Raw genomic sequence first — 22,279 nt, 5'->3', positions numbered from 1 at the left:
TGCAAACTGTTATTTGATTGGAAAACTTAGGTAATAATATTTTGGGGTCTTTACTCTTCTGAGGGGATCAAAACTGCATTCATTAGCCTGTTCTTCTAAAAAGCCCAGTTTCCACAGGCAACTGTAATTTAATCAGAAATGCATAGATCTGGGAAGTTAAGTGGTACAGTGGATAGAAGAGTACTAGGCCTAGAGTCAGGAAGAATCTTTCTGAGTGTGATCCTGGGTAAGTCACTTAGGAAGCAAGTCACTAAGGAAGGAAGGAAGGAAGGAAGGAAGGAAGGAAGGAAGGAAGGAAGGAGGGAGGGAGGGAGGGAGGGAAGGAGGGGAAGAGGGAAGGAGGGGAAGAGGGAAGGAGGGAAGGAGGGAAGGAGGGAAGGAGGGAAGGAGGGAAGGAAAGAAGGAAGGAAGGAAGGAAGGAAGGAAGGAAGGAAGGAAGGAAGGAAGGAAGGAAGGAAGGAAGGAAGGAAGGAAGGAAGGAAGGAAGGAAGGAACTAAGAAAGAAAGAAAGGAAGGAAGGAAGGAAGGAAGGAAGGAAGGAAGGAAGGAAGGAAGGAAGGAACTAAGAAAGAAAGGAAGGAAGGAAGGAAGGAAGGAAGGAAGGAAGGAAGGAAGGAAGGAACTAAGAAAGAAAGGAAGAAAGGAAGGAAGGAAGGAAGGAAATAATGAAGAGACCTCAGACTGCTTTCCTTATAAACAGTTACTGTTGGTGAGTGAAAGGCTGACTTAGTGACCCTGCCTTTCTGGAGGTGAAAACCTCTGAGAAAGGCCCATCATCTTGAAACTCTTTTCCCTGATTAGGGCCTTAGAATTTCTACCTGGCTCAGAGGAAGCTGGAGTTTTCTCTCTCTCTCTCTCTCTCTCTCTCTCTCTCTCTCTCTCTCTCTCTCTCTCTCTCTCTCTCTCTCTCTCTCTTTCTCTCTCTCTCTCTCTCTCTCTCATTCCTTAATATCGTCTCTCTATTGTAAATAAACCATACTAAATTCCATTTAATTTAGTAATTCATTTTGGGATTTAGAAATTAAATCCCTGATGACTACCAATTATAATATTCAAGTCCAACCACAATTAAATTTAACAGGGGGTTTAAGGAATATTTGATAAATAATTATATAAAACTCTAAAATTTATTTCCTTTCATAATAAATAAGGGAAAAGTTTGTAGTATGTAAACCAAAAAACTTGAGAATCTCTATCCTAAACCTCCTGCCTTCTACCATTTGTTAATTTGTTTCCTTGCCCCTTAATCAACACAGTTCATCACTTTCTCCTTCTGGATACTCTGTCCACCCTGGGTTTTCCTAGTACTTCTCTCCTTCTCTCTCTCCCTCTATGTATGTATAGATATAACCTAGGACCCCATCCTGGATTCTCTTTTCTTCTCATTCTATATCTCTCTGTGGGATCTTAGCTTCCATGAAAATTATTCTCAAACTTGCATATCTAGTTCTCATTTCTCTCCTGAGCTTTATGCCCACATACTCCAATTATCTTCTAGACATCCCTATCTGGATCTACCTTCTGCCCCATTTCAATCCTTTGCCAAACTTTGTCTATTTTACTTCTTTATCATCTCTCATAGCCATCTTCTCCTTTTCTCCGCTCATATCACAACCATCCCCTACTCTAGGGCCCATCATCTTTTGCTGGGGCTATTGAAATAACCTTCCAACTATATTCTCTGCCCTTTACCATCCAGGCACCACAGAGAAACCAAACTGGTATTATTAAAGCATAACTTAGACCATATAACTCCCCTACTTAAGATACTTCAGTAGTTCCCGTATTACCTACCAAATAAAATGAAAACTCTATTTTGCATGTATATCCCTTCACAATTTGACTCCATCCTACCTTATCAAAACTTTATGTTCTAGATGAACTGGTGTATATTCTGTCTTCCATTTAGTTGAGCTGATTAAATGTTGCCATCATCAGTGATGAAACTTTACAAGATTCAAACTCAAGCTAAACATTTTTCATCATATCTTGTCTGAACTGGTTCTGTGAGAACCAAAAATACTCACCAGTTGAGTACATTTATCAGTGCAATAGCCAGTCAAGATGAAGTCAGTCTCTTTGGGTGGGATGGCCATCACAGGTGTGTATACTAAGCCCAGCTCCATGATCCCAGCATCAAATGGCCTCAGTTTGTCCGTGTAATGCAAGCGGAGACCCGAGTTGTCAATCCGATCTAAAATGGGGAGGGAACCACATCTTTTTTTTTTCTTTTTACATTTCAGCATAAGGAAAATCATACAGAGAAGGGGAAGACATTAAAAAAATAAGTTCTTTAGCTCTTCATGGCAAGGAAGCATTTCCATTTTTTTATTTGCTTGTTGATTGAGTTTTTCTTTTCCATGCACATTTTATTACTTCTAAATCCACTTATATTCCCCAGCTGTAAAAAACAGAAGTAAATGGCTGTGAGCTTCAGGCTTATTTTCAAGGATCTGAAGACATTTGGATCATGAAGATTTTTGAGTGGAAAGGTCCTAAGAGAGTTAAGGCCAAGGGCTAAGCAAGTGGTACAAAATAGTTGGTGCATGGAGATCTCAGCAGTCAGGAAAGGCTTTATAGAGGATATAAGGCTTGAGCTATAATAAATGGGTAGGACTGTAATGTTTGTGGGGGTGGAGAAAAGCATTCCAGGTTTTATGGGGGATGCTAAGAAATGAGGAATAGAGAGAACAAAGGCAGGAATTGAAAAGGGATGGTGAAAAATTCAGCCTGGTTGGAGAAGAGGGTTCAGAAATATAGTGGGAAAGGTAGCTTAGAGTTAGGTTATAAACGACTTCAAATGATCACTCAAGTGGTTTTAAGATATGATCTCCCAATGGGATCTGTGGAAATATAGTTATATTATCTAATAGTGAGCCCTAGACTCTTGTTTCTTTCTTTTCTTTAGGGAGTCCTGGCCACAAAGGAGAGGACTGGGACCCTCCTGAGTTGGGCTAAGGGTCTACAGCAATGATGTACCCTCATGGCCAGCTATATGCCCTTTCTTCTCAGGAACCAATGTCTCCTGAATAGAAATTTAAAGATTTCAGAGCCATATGCTTTTCTCAACTCCATGGTCCAGGTATTGATATGGGGGTAGGCCTAAAAAAAGAGGACATATATGCTTCTGACTCCCTCAGCTCTGAGTGGAAGGCAGGTGGACTACATTTGCCAAAGCAGTCCCCATTCCTGGGCACATTGGCTCAGGGTGTGGAAAAGGATTTTATGTCCAGGTTTGGAGATAATGTTGGAGCTCTAGTCTCTCTTCATTCTGTCACAAGGTATGAACTCCTAGCTACTCCCACTCAGTGCTCAGTAGGGAATTGCCATTTGGCCTAAGCCTTCTAAATTTGGTGCTCTCTCAACTCAACATCTTGGGGAATAACCCTAGTTGCTCTATCCTAGGCACAGTTCACAAGATCTCAGTTTAGTCCTATTTAACTGGACCTTTGCTCAGTGCCTCTTCTTACCTTGGCTCCGATGTTCTCTATCTGAAAAATTCACCCATATCAGTATAACTCCACTCTCCCATCCCATCCCATCCCATTAGGGTCACAAAGGGCTTTGAGGATTCACATCCCTTCCCTACCTCTACCACTTGTAGTCCAGTAACAAATTGCTCCCTCCCCCATTCACATGGTCAGTTTAAGACCATGAAGGAGCATATATCCACCTTGGGGGTTCAGGGACATTTCAATAAGCTCCCACTGCCAAGCTCTGCTGGAGGGTCCTGGATCTCTACTCCTGTCTAGGGCAAAACTTCACTGGTCATCAATATATAGAGGGGGAAAGAGATGTCCAGAGACCAGGCCAGCAGGAGTAAAGGAAAGAGACGAGTGAGTAGAGGAGGACATCAGACTTTCCCTGTCATTCCTAGGATCCCTGGATGGGTCTTAGGTAACTTCCCTAACACCTACTTAAGAAAAGCCAAATTCTCTAATGGACCTGTGATCTCATCAATTCGGGAAGATTCCTCCAAGGATATTGATCACAGTTCTGGCAATCCACAAGCAAAATCATTAGCAAAATTAGAAAACTAATAGATAGTCAGATGTTCCACTGGGTTAAGTTGCTTCCTCCCCCAATTCCTCAGTCTCTCACTCACCAGTGTCCAAGGTTTCTGTTTCTCTGCCTCCCAGACCCAACCCCCTACTCAATTAAAAGTGCTTTTCCTGCCTCTTGCCCTAGTTCCAAGTCTGCTGCTAGGTACAGTCTGAAAGCACAATGTACCTGGATATCTAATGAGATAATATTTTAAAGTGCTTAGCACAATACTTCAATACAGTAAGTGTTTAATAAATGTTTATTCCCCCCCCCTTTCTCTCTGGGGAAAGGGGGCACTGGCTCAACATGGAGCCTGGACTCTCCAAAACCAAAATTTATAAACTGCACAATATTTCTAGGTCTGGAACAAGGTCAACAAAATAAAAAATGCAGAGAAAGTTCATCTTTTTTTAACTAAAAGTTGGGTTTTGTATGATAATTTTGGGTCTTCCTTGAGACAAATCCATAAGAGGATTGTGAGACTTGAGCTGGGCCCCCACGGGATATCATTAACTAGCATGTGTATAGTATTTTATAGTACTTTAAGATTTCCAGAGTTCTTTAAATATTATCTCATTTGAACCTTGAAACAACCCTATAAAATAAGGATGATGAATATTATCATCTCCATTTCACAAATGTGGAATATGAGGCTTAAAGAGGCTGACTGACTGGTCCCAAATCACACAATTAATATCAAAGTTGGGTTTCTAACTCGGGTCTCTTTTGATTCCAAGCCCAGAGTTCTTCCCACTGCATTGCACTATAGTACTAAGTACCCAGGAGAGACGCTATCTTCCTTGCCCTCTAAGTATATTCCAGTACCCAGGCAGAGATATGAGACAAAAGTCAAGAAGTCACAATTGTTACATCCCCTGGGCCTATTTAAGATTCATCCATGTCTATAAATATCAATGGAATCACAGATCCATTTGAGTATGTAATGAACTGACTAAGCTACCAACTTTCCTTCTTTGCAGAAGAAGAGGATTCTGGGCATAGAACATTCCATATACCATTAAACTGAATTGATGTATTGCTTAGCTTTGCTAAAACTGCTTTATTTATTCTCTTTCTCTTTCATTCTCTGTTACAAGGATGAATACCCAAGGAAGGAGGGGTATATTCAGAAGCAAAGGCAATGGAAAGCCAAGAGATATCAATAATTTTAAAAAATGTAATCTACATGAACTAGAAAGAAACCTGAGGATTGGAAAGGTGGTAGATGATGGTAGTGAAGGCAAATATACAGCTGCTGATGCTAATGCTGTCCCTAGTCCATCTGCCCATAACTAAAGTAAAAGCAGAGCATTTTAAAGCTTAAAAGGACCATAGAGATCCAATCATCCAATGTACTTATTTTAGGAGGAACAAATTGAAGTCCAAGGTTGAATAATTGGCTGAAATTGTATTTTATCCCCCTTACGGACCAAAGTGACAGCTAGCTAATCTGTTTAACTTATCCTTACTGGTTTGCTAAAATGGGAAAGGGTTAGCTATGTTGGAGGGGGAATGTCCTCATTTTGTGCTCTCCACCAAACCACACTCCCATGCTATTTCTAGGACAAACTCTAGGTCAGTGATGGTGAACCTATGGCACAGTTGCCAAAGATGGCACACAGAGGACTCTCTGTAGGCCCATGCATCTCCCTCCCTCACACCCCCAGAGTTCATTACTAGAAAGGCAAAGGGACTCGGGTGGAGATGTTCCCCTCCCCCCTCTCCACCATGCCTGATGATATTTTCTCACATCCTCCACCCCTATGCCCAGAAGCCCAATGGGAGCACATAGAGGGTAAAGTGGACATCTCACAGGCAGCAGAGCTGGAGAGGAGCAGAGTGCTTGGGCCACTCCCCTCCCCCTCTCTACACTTACTGGGGATATCCCTCACTTCACCCACTCTTCCACACAGCAACCCAATGGGAGTGCCTTCTCCCTCCCCTGTGTGGGGTAAGAGGGGAGGCAGGTGGGGCACAGCATGTGGTCTCTAAAAGGTTCGCCATCACTTCTCTAGCTGCATCTTAGAGAGAGAAATAAACTCACACTTTCCTCCCTTCCCTTCACTCACTCAAACCCCTTAAAAAAAAAGAGTCTAAATTCAACCATCTCCAGTATCTCCATGCTGATTGCATCAGATGGATAATAATAAAAAAAGATATAATTGGTTAAAATTCAGAAGGGGATTAAATAATGAAATAATTGTTAGATCTTGATATTTATAGCAATGTAGCACATTTTGAGATTTGCGAAATGACATGATCTTCCCTATATGTGGCAATGAATCCATAAATACACTCAGATATCATGAAGAAGCAGGCTTTCTTGTAAACCTAAGAAACTGGGAATTTTTCAAAAAGCATCTTTCTTTTTTAATTTAATTGAACAAGATGCACAGTATCACTTTATTGGCCAAGTTGGCTCCTAGTCTACTTGTGGGATGTAAGATTATGATTAATGTCAAGAAAAGATAGATAGAAAAAGATGTTGGGGGCCATTATATTCATGTAATTAACCTTGTATCAGTAATGAATACTCTTGTCCTCTCTTCCTTTTGGGGCTCATGGAGGACAGGGACCATTTCTTATTCATATTTATCTTCCCAAGTTCTCTGTTACTTAGAATTGTGTGCCATAGAGAATGGATGGAATAGGAGAGAAAGAAAGACTTCAGACCCCCATAATTACCCATGTCCCACCTCCCAACAAAACAAGTTCCACAGCCAAGGTGCTTATAACCTGAAGAAGACAACACAAACATTGACAGGTCCAGAATGAACAGGAAGTTAACACTAAATCAGCACAAAAAGAACCATTCTTTGAATCACAGCTCTGCTATTTAATTCCTGTGTTATATTAGACAAATAGTTTGTCTCTCTTGGTTTTAGTTTTCTTCTCTGTAAAATGAATGGGCTGAAGGGCAACTAGGTAATACAGTGGATAGAGTACCAAGCCTAGACTCGGGGCTACCTGAGTTCAGATCAGACCTCAGATACTTCCTAGCTGTGTGACCCTGGGCAAATCACTTAACCCTAATTGCCTAGCCCTTACTTCTCTTCTGGCTTAAAATTGGTAACAAGACAGAAGATAAGGGTTTAAAAAATGAATGTGCTGAGCTGAATGATACCTAGAACTTTCTAAAGCTGATATTCTATGTCCTATGATCCTTTTTAACCCTTTCATGCATTGTTCTAGGGACTCTTCTACCTCCAACATTTTATGAACATTGCAGACTTGATGTCCACTAGTCTAAGTTCCCTTCCTGATTTTGTTATTTCATCCACTGCTTAACTGCATAAAATTGTCACCTTTAGCAATTTGATTGCTTTAGACCTTGAAGGCTTTTTAGTCACCCAGTCTTCACTATTATAATATAGATAGCTCTAGAAGAGAACTTAAAGGTTGCATCATCTACCAAGGTTGGTGGTTTCAGCTAGGTCCTTAGGGAGATTTCTTTAGTACAGGTACCTTTATGAATCTCTTCTTTGTCCTGTCACATTCTTCCTTGCCTTCTCCTTAAAAAAAAACCAAAAATCTTTCCTTCCATCTTAGAATTAATACTGTGTATTGGTTCCAAGGCAAAAGAGCAGAAAGGGTCAGGAAATTAGAGTTAAGTGACCTGTCCAGGGACACACAGCTAGGAACTGTCTGAGGTCAGATTTGAACCCAGAACCTCCCATCTCTAGGCTTGGCTCTCTACCACCTGAGCCACCTAGCTTCCCCCTTTTATCCTTTTCATATACATTTGTATCATATCTTCCTCCTTGAAACCGAGGATTGTTTTTTAATCTTGTTTTCCCAGAACTAAGCTCAGTGCCTAGCACATAATGGGTATTTAATAAGCATTTATTGAATTCAGTTGGAACACAAAGATTGGGGAGGGATACAGAGATAAATAAATCAGCCACTGTCCTTAAAGAGCTTAGAGTCCAGTAGAGGGATGATAGGCATACAAAAATAACTATAATACAAGGCCAATTGTGCTGAATGCCATAAGAAAGACACAAAGTATGATAGAGAGAGAAATCTCACTCAGTTATAGAGGGAGGCAGGGCAGATCAGTGGAGGCTTCAGGGAGAAGTGGTCATTTAAGCTGGTCCTTGAAAAAATGAGTAATCAGATGCAGAGGAAGAGGGAAAGAATTCTAAGCAGAAGGGATATGACCAGCAAAAACGTGGAGGTAGGAAGCATGCAGTATGTATGAGGAACAATCAATAGCTGGGTTTGGCTGGGAGTCCAAACAGGGAAATAACAAAAGATAACTTAGTAATTCAAAGTGGCATATTAGGCTGGAAAAATAATAAGAGTCAGATTGTAGAGGGCCTTAATGTCAGTTTGACAGTTTGAATTTTATCCTGTCAGCAATGGGAAGTCATTGAAGGTCTTTGAGCAAGGGAGTAACATGATCTGTACTCAAGATAGATTGGAGCTGAATTTCCAAACACCTGGAAAACAAGAGCATTGGACTAAATGTCCCTTCCCACTCCAACATCCTTTGAGTCTATGGATGAGGAGAAGAGATCGCATACAGAAGCATTTGGAGATTAGGGAAAACTTGTTAACTTTTTTCCAAAAGCATGGATGCCAGATTTGAAGGTTTTGTTTCTGATGGTTAGAGCAAGAGACTCAGCAGGGATTGCACACATTCTGCTGTTGGCTGTGCCCATTGTCTGGCCCTAGTATTACATCATCTCTGAGTGCACCACATTTCTCCATCATCTATATATGGGGATAATTGAGATATAGCAGGTGGGCGTTTATAGGAAAACACAGTTGGTGCTGCTGAAGTCCACTGTACTGTTAGGACTAGCATCCCACTTCAAAACTAGTCTTCTAGTGTTGACAGTTTATATTGCAATCCTCTTGTATCACAGATGTTTGGTGCCTTTCTGGGCATTTTTGAACTTCTTTACAAATAACAGCCTAAAGATAGCTTAGAGTTCTGGCTGACACCATAAAGTAAAGGTGGGGGAGCACTGGAGGCTGACTTTGTTTTTTAGTGTGGATTAAACTTTTGAGGGCGCAAGTAAGTCCTGAGATTGAGTTGAAATGCCAGTTCCTAAGCTGCTCTGATTTTCCCCATCGTGGAGAGAAAATGAGGGAGAAAATTTACTGATTCCACATAACTGAAAAAAGGAGGTTAAAGAATTCCATTAAAAAATAAGAACACTGGATCCTGGAAAGGCACTGGTTCTGTAAATGGCATAGTCCCAAATACTGACCTTTTATCTTGAGAGGGTTGTGATAATGAACCTCCAGGCGGAGATATTTGGAAGATCCTGGGCCTCCAAAAGGAAGACCAGCTTCTTTTGGGTAGTAAAATGCCTGTAAGATGGAGAGGACAGAGGGAGGATGAATATAGCACCAAATGATGAGCAAAACAGAGTCATACGTCACTGCAAAGAGTCCCTCAAATCTGGTTCAGGAGCCGTCCCATTCAATTTAGTTTCGGAAGTCTATGGAACCCACAGGCACAGGAGGAGGTCAGAGTTGAGGGAGTCATCTGAAAATGGGGTGATTTCTACCCACATTGAGTGACAGCTCTGTTGCCCATTCCTTGCATAGACTGAAACTTAGACACAGGAATTTGAGGACCATAATGAATATTCCCTCCCTAAGTTTCTATCCTCCTAAACCCCTCTGCAGGGCAGCCTTAGCCATTACTTTCCCCATATAGGCTCACATGTATGGCTGGCCTACCAGGCACTGTGATCCACTGCACTATGGGGGAAATGAAGAGGAAGGCATAGGCCCATAGCCTATCTGTTTCTCCCATTAATTCTGCCAGCCAGTACCAACCACATGCTTAGCTTTCACTGTACTAGGGTTTAAAGTGGGACACAAACACATAGAAAACAGAATACCTGACCCCATGTTGAGGAGGCAAGACTAAAACCCTTGAAACAGTAACATTAATTTTTTTAAAGGAGAAAGAAAAACTGCATTTTTAAGGGACCCTTGAAGACCAAGAGTTCCATGACCCAAAGGAATGGTGACATTAGAGGCTCACAGACAAATCAGTGAAACCGATATTTGAGGAGAAGAGAACTTTCCAAGATCTTTCTTCTCTTCTTCCCCTAGAATGTAATCTCCTTGAGAGTAGAGATTGTTTCATTCTTTGTATTTGCATTCCCAGCTCCTAGCAAAATACCCAAAATAGTGTAGGCATCTAAGAAATGCATTTTGATTGATACTGCCCATTACCACTTGCCCTCCCTCTACTTTGTTGGACCTACCCTCTTGCTTACTTGAAAATTTTAAAGACTCAAATTGAAATTCTGCCTCCACTTCTTAGTAGTGGATTGACTATGAGTAAGTCATTGGATTTGGAGTTCATAGATTTGGGTTCAAGTTATACCATTGTCTTCTGCTACTTGGGTCACCTTAGGAAAACCACTAAAGCTCTCTGGGATTTTTCTATCAATTAAATGAGAGGGCTGACCTAAATTACTTCCTAGGTTTTAGTTCTATCCTAGGGTACTATAGGTGTCTCTAATTCTTCATCTATAAAATGAGTGAAGGAATAAAAAAAATTTAATGACTATCATGATTGCACATGTAAAATCTTTATCAGATTGCTTACTTCTCAGGGAACGGGGGAAGAGAAGGAGGGAGAGAATTTAAAACTCAAATTTTTAAAAATGAATGTTAAAAATTGTTTTTACATGTAATTATGGAAAAATAAAGTATTAAGAAGAAAATTAAAAAGAAAAAACATTTTATGCTTAAGTATTTAACATGGTATATTGCATATGGCAAATACTCACTGAAGACTTTCATCCATTTATTCATAGGAATAACAATAAAAAAATCTTTGTAATATCTTCTTCACAACAACACTGTAAAGATCAAATCAGGTGATATATATGCAGTTTCACAAATCTTAAAGTGTTATATAAATGTAAGTTATCATCATTTTGTTGTTGTTATTGTTATGATGATTATTGATGAGAAAATTGAGGAAGAAAACCTTAGGATCAAAAAAGAATGACTCATTATTATAATCAATTTCTTTACACACCTTGGCTCCTAAGGCCCAGGCAGCCAGCACGTGTCTGCAGTAATTCAGCCGATCAGATTTCATCTTTGCATCACAGGGCCCGCTGAACTCCGGGTATGGCTCAAACTCCACAGCGCACTGGAAGACCTCCATGTGATGGACTAGGGCTTCATTGCCCTTGGTAATGATGGGCTCATACTGCAGAGATCACTCAGAGGACAGACACAATGAGTGACAGTGACCTCACTACACAGAGTAACCCCTCCACCTTGACCTGAACCCCTTTCTTTGAGACTAGTTTTATCTTTCCTGAAGAATAAAGGACTCTTAGATATGTCACCTCTGGCATGGCTGCTTCTTCCTTCACCTAGCCCAGGAAAAGTCACTCTGAGGAGCACTATGAGAGTACCAAACTGAAAGGGCTTTCTCCCTCCCCTGTGTGGGGTAACAGCAAGGCACACCCAGCAGTCATGGCAGGGAGGGGAATGACACGTGGTCTGGGGGGTGGGATGGGGATGGGGTCCAGCACTCCATCTCTAAAGGGTTCGCCATCACTACCCTAGAGCATACATTGGATGTTCAAGAGCCTTCCACAGCCAAGGTGAGCTCTGACCCTCTTGCATGAGGGTGAAGGAGTGGGCAGGGAATCATTTTCTTCTTTCCAAGGGATCATTATAGGTATGGCTACAAGCAGAACTATATCGTCCAACCTGATCAGGGCATCTTTTAGCCCTGTGGGTTCAGGACCTTGGGCTGATTGCCCTGAAAGTTTTAGCCAGAAACATCTTAGTTTATTACCCATCTCCAGGTTAACATATGCCATACTAAAATCCCATCTTCTATGAGAAACTTTTCCTGACCCCCTTTGATTTTAGTGCCTTCTTGCCTATCTCTAAATCTCTAATAATTATATATTATATATTATTGTTCCATATTATATAGCATTATATTTAACATGGATTGCATATAATTATCTATTATAATATATGTAATATATAAATTATTATAGTATGTTATTACATAAAACATTATATATAATACTAAATCTCTAATTTATCCTGTTTATGACTTGTTTGTAAATAGTTATTTTCACATTATCTCCTCCATTGGATTGTGAATTCCTTGAGAGCAGGAACTGCTTTTTGCCTTTCTTGGATCCCCAACATTCAACACAGTGCCAGGGTCATAGTTGGCATTGCATAAATGTTTACTGACTGACTATATCATTCAAAGTCCAATGTGCTCTAAGCTTCTCTTTGTTAAGAAAAGGAACCATTGTTCCCTTGTAGATGGGCTTTGACCGCCTACATCTACGTTCTTTCAATACATAACAAGAGAAATAGTAAAACAAGAGAAAGTTATTCTTTGTGATTAATAAACCAGAAATCTGAGTTTAGGGAGACAAGCCAAGTTGGCTGTCCCCTTTGCGTAGACCATGGAGTGGGAGTGCAAATCTAGACCAAGGACCGGAGATACCTAACTTAGAAACCAATAGACACTTGCTGAGGGCATCATTCCTCTTTCCTTCCTTACCTTGATAATATGATGTTGACTAAAGTCATCTGGGAGTTTTTTCATGTAGCACCAGTATGTTGTTTCTTCATTGGGAATTGTGACATTTGGAGCCCTTATTTCCATTTTGATCAGATCAGAAGGCATTTCAGGGATGGAGATGTTAGGCTTCAAAAGTTGTACTCGTTGAAATCCTTTCTGAATGGCAGATGTGTTGATGGCCTCCAGGGAGAGGCACGGCTCATCCAGAAACCCATAGACCAAGTGTATGGTGCCATCCTGCCATGGAACAGTGATACAGATACACTCACCACTTCAACTCTGGAGCTCACACCTCCTCAGTACCCTGTCCTTGGAGTCCTTTCCTCTGATTTGAGGAGAATGGAGAGCTCCTGACAGAACCCTCTTTTAATCAAGGCATCCTTCATTTCTCAACCCACTGCACTCCTTCAGAAGTCTCCATCATGCTCTTTCCCCCTTCCTCTCCCTCACCCATTCCCCTCCTTTTTTAGCTGCCTTTTATGTATTGTCTTTCCCTATTATATTGTAAGTTCCTTGAGGGTAAGCACTCTCTTTTTTGTATTTATATTTCCATCACTTAATACAGTGTCTGGAACATAGTAAACACTTAATATATGTTTATTTAATAAATGTTTATTGACTGACTCATATGATCTTCATTGGATATCCTGTCAAACCTGTGTGACTAGGTCATGTTTACTGCTTTCTCCAACCATAACCATCTCACAACCCCAAGAATGACCAACTTGGAACTTTCATGGTTCCTGGCTTTCTAAAGAAGTAGACGCCAATCTGAATGGTCTGTCATGAGCAAGGCTTGGGGTGACAGTAGTCTTGACGCAACTTTCCTCTAACGCTGTCAATGTCAAATATATGGTTTGATCTGTCTTCCAGCTGGCCTCCAATTGCTTTATGTGAGTAAATCTAATCTCCCCAACTATATTATCTCACTGAATGAAATAGATGAGACCTTACAGATCACTTAATAAGATCCTTCTCTTTTTATATTATGGGAAACAACAAAGCAAGAAGGGAAAGGAATAGATCCCAGAGTGAGTTACTGACTGGCAATCTCCCTAAGGGCAGTGACTGAGTCTTTTCATTTTCTCATGTGTCTGGGTATTATAGCATATTGTAAAAATGCAAAAAATATTTCATTGAAATTGAAAGTACATTTGTTAGAGAACTGGTCCTAGATCGAGAGGGTCTGGGTTCAAATTATATCTCTGATGGCTCATTACTTGTATGACTTTGGGCAAGTCATTAGACCTCCTTAGCCCTCAGTTTCATCATCTATAAGATGAAGAAGGTTGGACTCAGCAAATTCCAAGGTCCTTTTTGGCTCGAGATTGATGATTGTATGAAATCTTGTGTCTTTTTTTTTAATCCTTACTTTCTTTCTTAGTAATAACTCTAATACACCAGAGTCACACAGCTAGGACATATCTGAAACCAAATTTGAACCAAGATCCTCATGACTCCAAGTCTGGATATCTACTGTGCCACCTAATTGCCCCCAAATCTGGTATCTTGATATTTTAAGTCTTTAATTTCTTGCTTTTATAGCCTTTGAGCAATTATCTGAGCTGCTAAGGTGGGAGGGAAAAAAGAGAAACATAGAGACAATTGCAGAGAGGTAGGAAGAGACAGACAGACACTGGCACTTAGCCAGAGTGAAAATTGAAGATCAATTTTTATCATCTTGCTTGCTGAGTGTATTAAAAGCAGAGCTATTGTATTTAAGGCAATACTTAAAAATATATCAATATATTTCAATTAATTCTGTGTTTATGCCTACTAGATCTCCCATTATTCCTTTCATCTACCTTAGTCTCTAAGAAAAATGAACTAATCACAGTTCCCTGAACTCATTCTACCTTTTGTCTACCACATAGTTTAGCTGGAGGCAGCTAGACGGTATAGTGGATCGAGTGACAGCAATAAGACTTACCTTCCTGAGTTTAAATCTGACCTCACACACTTATCAGTTTCATCATCAGTAAAATGAGCTGGAGAAGGAAGTGACAAACTACTCTAGTATCTTTGCCAAAAAAAGACCCCCAAAACCCAAACGGGGTCACAGTCAGATGTGACTGAAAGGATGAGCAAGGGGCTTGGCTCACATTATTTCCTATAATGAAAGTGCCTACTCTACCCACTCAGTCAGTCTCCACCTATTCAGATCCTATATATCCTTCAAGTGCTGGTTCATATAGCTTTTTCCATGAAGTTTCCATCCTCCTCTCCATGATCCCTCACTAACTGGAACTGATATCTCCTTTCTCTGAGCTTCCATGATATTTTTCTCACACTTCTCCTATATATTCCCACTTCTTCATATATTACTTTATAGCCTTGTCATTGGGGGTATGTTTCTTATCTCCTATGAGCATCAGAGGTGCCATTTGAACCCAGACTCTCTAAATGGAAGGGTCTTGAAATCAGAGACCATGTCTTATTTCCTTCTTTGTCCCTGTCATAGAATCCATAGGCACTCATTCATTTATTCAACAATCACTTATTCAATGCCTATTATTTACAGATTCTTTTTTTTTACTCCATTTATGAGAACAACTAATAAAAAGGGCAATTAGGTGGTTCAGTGTATATAGAGCCAGACCTGGAGATGAAAAGTCCTGATTTAGATCCAGGTTCAGACCCTTCCTAGCTGTGTGACCCTGAGCAAGTCACTTAACCCCCACTGCCTAGCCATTACCACTCTTCTGCTTTGAAGCTAATACACAGTATTATTTCTAAGATGGAAGGTAAGGGTTTAAAAAAAAAAAGAAAAAACAAATGCAATCTTTGTCACCATGGCTCTTTCAATCTACCCAGAGGCAGATGGCAGTACACATACAAGGATTAGAAAGTAATATAGAGTATATGTAAATATCCAAGTATTAGTGATTTAATTATCAAGAGAAGATAAGTTCATTTCAAGGAAGGATTATTTTATTCCTCTTATATCCCCAGCATCTCATATTGTGCCTGGCATACAGTTGGTGTTTAATAAATTTCAATTGATGGATCACTGTGGAAAGTTCCTTCCAGCAATATAGAGCAGAGCCTATTAGTGATTTAGAGGCTGACATAGAGAGATGTTTGAGTTCACATGGTTGACATATAACCAATATGTGTCAGAGGCAGAATTTGAACCTCGCTCTTCCTCTCCCCTATCATTAATTTGTTTTTACACCTTATATATTTTGCATTTAATTATCTGTTGTTCTCCCTAGTAGAATTCTTAAGCTCCTTAAGGACAGGAACTTGGTTGTTTTTTAATCTTTATGTCTTTTGCCTAGGCATACTGTAGGTACTTAATAAGTGCCTATTGAAATGAATTCCTGATTCCAAGTCTTTATCCTCTCTAGCCACCATGTTTCTGCCTATGGTATAGAAAGTAATAATAATATAGAAAAGTATATGATAGGTTAGGATAAAATAGGATGAGATGGGATGGGATGGGATGCAATGGGATGGAATAGGTTGGAGCAGGATAGATTAGGATAGAATAAAGTAGAATTGGATAGGATGGGATGGGATAGAATAGAATAGAACAGAGCTTAAAGAGGTAGCTAGTATTTTAAAGGAAATGAAAGGAGAAGAAAAAAGATCATTTCCCACTCTGAGTATCAGAGATGGAGCATAATATTGAATTAAAATATGAGATAGTGGAAATAACACTGGATTTGGAGCCAAAGGACTTGGGTTCCAATCCTGCTTCTGTTACTGGTATCTTTGGTTAAGTTACAACCTCTCAAGGCCTCAATTTCCACATTTGCAAATTGAGAAGGCTGTATTAGAAAACCTCTAAAGTCCCTTCCAGCTTCAAATCCATCATCCTAATAGCCAATGAAAACAAAATAGGGCATTTTCTTACCTCATATTAAAGATTGGGGGGGGGGAACAGAAGGAGACAGAGGGGAGGACTGGTAATTGCACATATTCTTTCAATGAACATTTGTTAAGTCTGCACTATGTGCAGAGCACTGGAATGGGCATTGGATTAAGTATGAAATTTATTTTGCCAAAGGCTTTTTTTGTGTCTATTATGATAATCATGTAATTTCTGTTAGTTTTGTTATTGACATGGTCAATTATGCTGATAGTTTTCTTACTATTAAACCAGCCCTTCATTCTTGGTATAAATCCCACCTAATTGTTGTAAATAATCCTTGTCATAGATTGCTGTAGTTTCTTTGCTAATATTTTATTTAAGATTTTTGCAACAATGTTCATTAAGGAAATTCACCTATAATTTTTTTTCTCTCTTTTTGGTCTTCCTGGCTTAGGTATCAGCACTATATTTGTGTCATAAAAAGAATTTGGTAGGGCTCCTTCACTTATTTTGCCAAATAGGTCATATAGTTTTGGGATTAGTTATTCTTTAAGTGTTTGATAAAATCCACTTGTGAATCCATCTGGCCCCGAGGATTTTTTCTTAGGGAGTTCATTGATGACTTGTTCAGTTTCTTTTTCTGACATGGGATTATTTAGGTTTTCTATTTCCTCTTTTGTTAATATAGGCAACTTACATTTTTGTAAATATTCATTTCACCTATATTGTTAAATTTATTGTCATATAATTGGTCAAAATAGTACCTAATGATTGCTTTAATTTCTTCTTCATTGGAGGTGAATTCACTGTTTTCATTTTTGATACTACTAACTTGATTCTCTTCTTTCCTTTTTAAAATAAAATTAACCAATTATCTATTTTATTTGTTTTTTCTTAGAGTCAACTCCTAGCCTTATTTATTAGTCCTATGGTTCTTTCACTTTTATTCATTTTTCTTTTGATTTTTAGGATTTCCAATTTAACCTTTAAATGAGGATTTTTTATTTGTTCTTTTTTCTATTTGTTTTTTTTAAGTACCCAATTCATTTATCTGTTTTTTCTCTATTTTATTGATATAAACACTCAGGGATATAAATCCCGCCCCCCAGTCCACATACTTTAAGTATGAAATTTCAAGAAAACAAGATCCCTGACCTCATGAAATGTATAGTCTAGGTACAGAGCTAAGACAGAAACTCAGATGATTGTAATAGCCAGTATTACCAGATAACTGAGGGAAAGGAGTGCATGTACTAGGCGAGGTCCAGGAGAAGGCTGTTATCAACCCAGCGAGTAAGAAAGACTTTGTGAAGGAGGTAACCTTGGAATTGAACTTTAAAGGAAGGGTGTTTAACCATTAAAAGGGGAGAGGGAAAGCATTCCAGGTATGTGGAACATTGGCAAGAAAGCTGAGGGTAGTATTCATGGGGACAGAACATAGAACAGTGTGATTGGAGAACAGAATATCTGGAGGGCAGGAGAAAGATATATAGCTAAAAAGTAGGGCTTTGACAGCTCAGGGAAGGACTTGAAGAGCAAACAAAGGGGCTAGCATCTTGCTCTGGAAGCATCATTCGTTACACAGACTCAGTTTCAAAGATCCCCTGCTAAGGTGCTTCTTTGCCAGGTCCTGAGTCAATATATGAGTTATTTTATCCAAGAATAATGCCCTCTAACACTATTGAATTGATGATCCTCCTTGTGGGCCACCTCTCAACCCTTCCCCTGCCTCTGAGCTGCCATCTTCCCACCAGGGGTTTCCGAGGAGGTTTCCTCAAATTTGCCATCAACTTCTTACCTGCCTAAGAAGAATCATGAAAACTCCAATAGCAGCAGTTCTTTGAATAGGCAGATAAGCCCATTCATCACACTGAGGCAAAGGCAGAAATATAGACTGAATTCAGATTTTCATCCCGAACCATATCTTTCCTCTGCAGAGAAAGACCATAGCTCACCTCAATGCGATAATCTCTAGGGTCACAGGTACTGAAAGGTCTCTTCAAAAGAAGAGAGAGTCCTGCAGAAGTATTCTGAGCTTGCAAAAGCTGGTAATCCTGATGGGAATCCAAATGGATCTTCCCTTTTGCATCACTCCATGCATCCTGCCAAGAGAAACACAGTCAGAAAAACAGAGACCCTCTTGAAAATAAGAGGCAGCTAAGTGGCTCAGTAAATAGAATGATGGGTCTAGATGTAGGAATTCCTGAGTTCAAATCCAGCATCAGATACTTGCCAGCTGAGTGTCTCTGGGCAAGTCATTTGACCTCTGTTCTATCTCAGTTTCCTAAACCAAAAAATGGGCATGAAAATAGCAACTACCTCCAAGGGCTGTTGTAAGGATCAAATGAGACAATATTTGTAAAAGTGAAAACTTTCCAGAGCTGTCGTGATTGTTTCACTAGTAGGTTTCACAAGTATAGAGCCAGACAATTTTAATATTTCCAGGGCCTTAGATGTCATCAGATTCAGCTCCTCTGTTTTATGGGCAAAGAAACTGAGACCAGAGAGAAGTGACATATCCGTCTAAGGTCCCACAGAGGGAGTTTGCTACAGAGACAGGGCTAGACCCTCCATGTCTTGAGGTTCACTGTCTTTTGCACTCCTGCATCCTCAGCAGAGGAACGTGTTAAGAGTGAATGGAAGGCTAGATCTGAAGCCAGCAAAATTGTTCTCCACCCTGATACTGAATATTTCTGGGGCTGTAGATAAGTCATTTAACAGTTCTGAGCAACAGTTTTCTCATCCATAAAATGGGGTTGTGATACCTACCTCAAGAGGTTATTGTTATTAATATATGATATATAAATGCATTTATATATATATGTTATTGTCATTATTATTACTGAAGAACAATTTGAAATAGTAGATAAAGAGCTGACCTTGGAGGCAGGAAGACCAAGGTTCAAGCTCTGCTTCTGACATATATTGGTTATGTGACTCTGGAGAAGTCATAGAACCTCTTGGCACTCTAGGTCAGTGGTGTCAAATTCAAATAGAAATGGAAACCACTAAACAGAACATAAGGATCCCCGGGGGCTGCAGAGTGATTTAGAAAACCACATGTTGGGTGAACTCAAGATGGTAGAGTAAATGAGACAGTGGCTAGCCTGAGCTCTCCCAAATTCCCTTCCAAAACATTTAGAAATAATGCCTCAAAATGAATTCTGGAGCAGCAGAATCAGCAAAAGGATGGGGCAAAGCAATTTTTGAGCCCAAGACAAACTAGAATCCGGTCAACAGAAAAGATCTTTCTCACTGTGTCGACAGTGAAGTTCAGTTCAGCACAGGCTGTGCTCCAGCAAGCTGGGGTAGGCCTGGGGGCAACTGAAACAGTGGCAGAAACTTCTGGATCTCTCAGCCCACCGACAGTCCAAGGGGCTGGACAATGGGTCAGAAAGAGATTACAGGGGGCACTTTGCTAGCATTGGGTATAGGATTCTGTTGCATTGCCCATATGAGGATCTGGATCACAGGCCCAGATTTCTGTCCCATGTTGAGGAATTAGAATGCACTAGCATCCTAGAATGTGTAACTTCAGGGAACAGAGACCCTGGCCATAGTTCCAGGGAAAAATATTTGTGGTCACTCACATATCAGAGCACAGACCAGGAGAGCAATGTCCACAGTTATTAGATCGTCCCCAGTATTTGTTTTGAAAACAGTAGTTTGGAAAACCTAAAGAGTGGGGAAATGCCCCTTGGGATAGTACTTGAACATTATTCTCATAATAATTGACTCAGAGGGAATAACATACACACTCAGGTGGATATAGAAATATCTCTCACCCTACAGGGGAATGGGAGGGGGAAAGGAGAGGAAAAGGAGTGGGGAGTGATAGAAGGGAAAGGGAAGATGGGTTGATGGAAGTGGTAGACAGAAGTAAAAAACTTTTGAGGAGGACCAGAGTAAAAGGAGAAGGTGGGAGGGAATAGAATGGAGGGAAATACACAGTAATCTTAACTGTGAATGTGAATGGAATGAACTTATAAAATGGAAGCAAATAATAAAATGAATTGAAAAACCAGAACTCTAAAATATGTTGTTTATAAGAAATATACTTGAAGCAGAGAGATACACATAAAATAAAAGTAAGGGGTTGGAGAAGAATCTATTATGCTTCTGCTAAAATTAAAAAAAAAGGCAAGGGCGACAATCATGCTCTCAGACAAAGCAAAAACAAAAATACATCTAATTAAAGACATAAGCAAGGAAACAATATCTTGTTAAAAGGCACCATAGACAATGAAATAATAGCAATACTAAATTCATATGCACCAAATGATATAGTATCTAAATTTTTAAAAGAAAAGTTAAATGAATTATAGGAAGAAATAGACTGCAAAACAATACTAGTGTGACCATGGACAAGCCACTTAACCCCCACTGCCTGGCCCTTATTGATCTTATGCCTTAAAACCAATACACATTATGAATTCTAAGGTGGAAGGCAAAGGTTTAATTTTTTAATACTAGTTGGGGATCTCAATTTACCCCTCTCAGAACTAGATAAATCTAAACAAAAAATAAATAAGAAAGAAGTTAAGGAGATTAATAGAATTTTAGAAACATTAGATATAATAGAACTCTGGAGAAAACTGAATTGGAATAGAAAAGAACATACCTTTTTCTGAATGACATATGACACCTACACAAAAATTGACTATTAGGGCATAAAAATCTCCTAATCAAATGCAGAAAAAACAGACATATTAAATGTATCCTTTTCAGATCATAAGGCAATAAAAATCACATTCAATAAGGGATCACGAAAGCATAGATTAAAAATTAATTAGAAACTAAATAATCTAATCCTATAGAAAGAGTGGGGCAAGGAACAAATCATAGAAATAATCAAGAATGGGTGGGGGCGGGGATCGGGGGGCAGCTAGGTAGCACAATGGATGAACACCAAGCCTAGAGTCCAGAGGACCTCCGTTCAAAAGGCGACAATGAGACAATGAACCAAAATGTATGTGATGCAACCAAAGCAGCACTTAAGAGGAAATCTATACCTCTAAACATTTCAATAAAATAAAGAAAGAGCAAATCAATGAATTGGGCATGCAACTTAAAAAAAACTAGAAAAAGAAAATAAATTGAAATGCCCAATTAAACAACAAATTAGAAGTCTTTAAAATCAAAGAGAGATTAATAGAATTGAAAGTAAGAAAACCATTGCACTAATAAATAAAACTAGGACTCTGGTTTTATAAAAATATCCATTAAATAAGTGTCATTGGCAAATTTGATTTTTTTTAAAGAAAACAAAATTACTAGTATCAAAAATAAAGAGTATTTACCATCAAGGAAGAGGAAATTAATGCAATTGTTAAGAATTATTTTACCCTATTATATGCCAATAAATCTGTCAATCCTAGGAATGGATAAATATTTACAAAAATACAAATTACTTAGATTAACAGGTGAGAAAGTAAAATACTTAAATAACCCCATCTTAGAAAAAGAAATGGAAAAAAAACTATCAATGAGCTCCCTAAGAAAAAATTCCCATATCCAGATGGATTCCCAACAAATTCTATGAAATCTTGAAAGAATGATTAACTTCAATACTATATAAGCCATTGGGGAAATAGGCAAAGATAAAGTCCTGTCAAATTTCTTCTATGACATAAATATGGTACTGATACCTAAACCTGAAAGAACAAAAACAGAGAAAGAAAATTATAGATTAATTTCCCTACTGAATATTTATTTTTTAAAAAACTTTAAATACTAGTGAGGAAACTTACAGCAACACATCATAAAGATCATAGATTATGACCATATCAATAACAAAACTAATAGAAATCATATAATTAACTCAATATATGCAGAAAATGCTTTTGGTTGATAAAATATAACACTTA

The 22,279-nt window shown here is 39.1% G+C and overlaps 1 protein-coding gene across 1 annotated transcript in view; it reads right to left on the bottom strand.

Annotated features, from left to right (window-relative positions):
* DBH (dopamine beta-hydroxylase) overlaps positions 1-22,279 on the bottom strand; it is a 43,879-nt gene that overhangs the window by 14,137 nt on the left and 7,463 nt on the right. The window contains exons 2-6 of the mRNA XM_007475249.2: positions 18,368-18,514; positions 12,575-12,832; positions 11,063-11,239; positions 9,264-9,366; positions 2,028-2,194 (exon numbers count right to left, since the gene is read on the bottom strand). Of these exons, the coding sequence (XP_007475311.2) occupies positions 2,028-2,194; positions 9,264-9,366; positions 11,063-11,239; positions 12,575-12,832; positions 18,368-18,514 (852 nt within the window). The remainder of the gene's footprint in view (positions 1-2,027; positions 2,195-9,263; positions 9,367-11,062; positions 11,240-12,574; positions 12,833-18,367; positions 18,515-22,279) is intronic.

The sequence above is a fragment of the Monodelphis domestica genome, chromosome 1, assembly GCF_027887165.1.
Source record: "Monodelphis domestica isolate mMonDom1 chromosome 1, mMonDom1.pri, whole genome shotgun sequence".
Taxonomy (NCBI): Eukaryota; Metazoa; Chordata; class Mammalia; order Didelphimorphia; family Didelphidae; genus Monodelphis; species Monodelphis domestica.
This window is presented reverse-complemented; position numbering and strand designations above follow the sequence as displayed.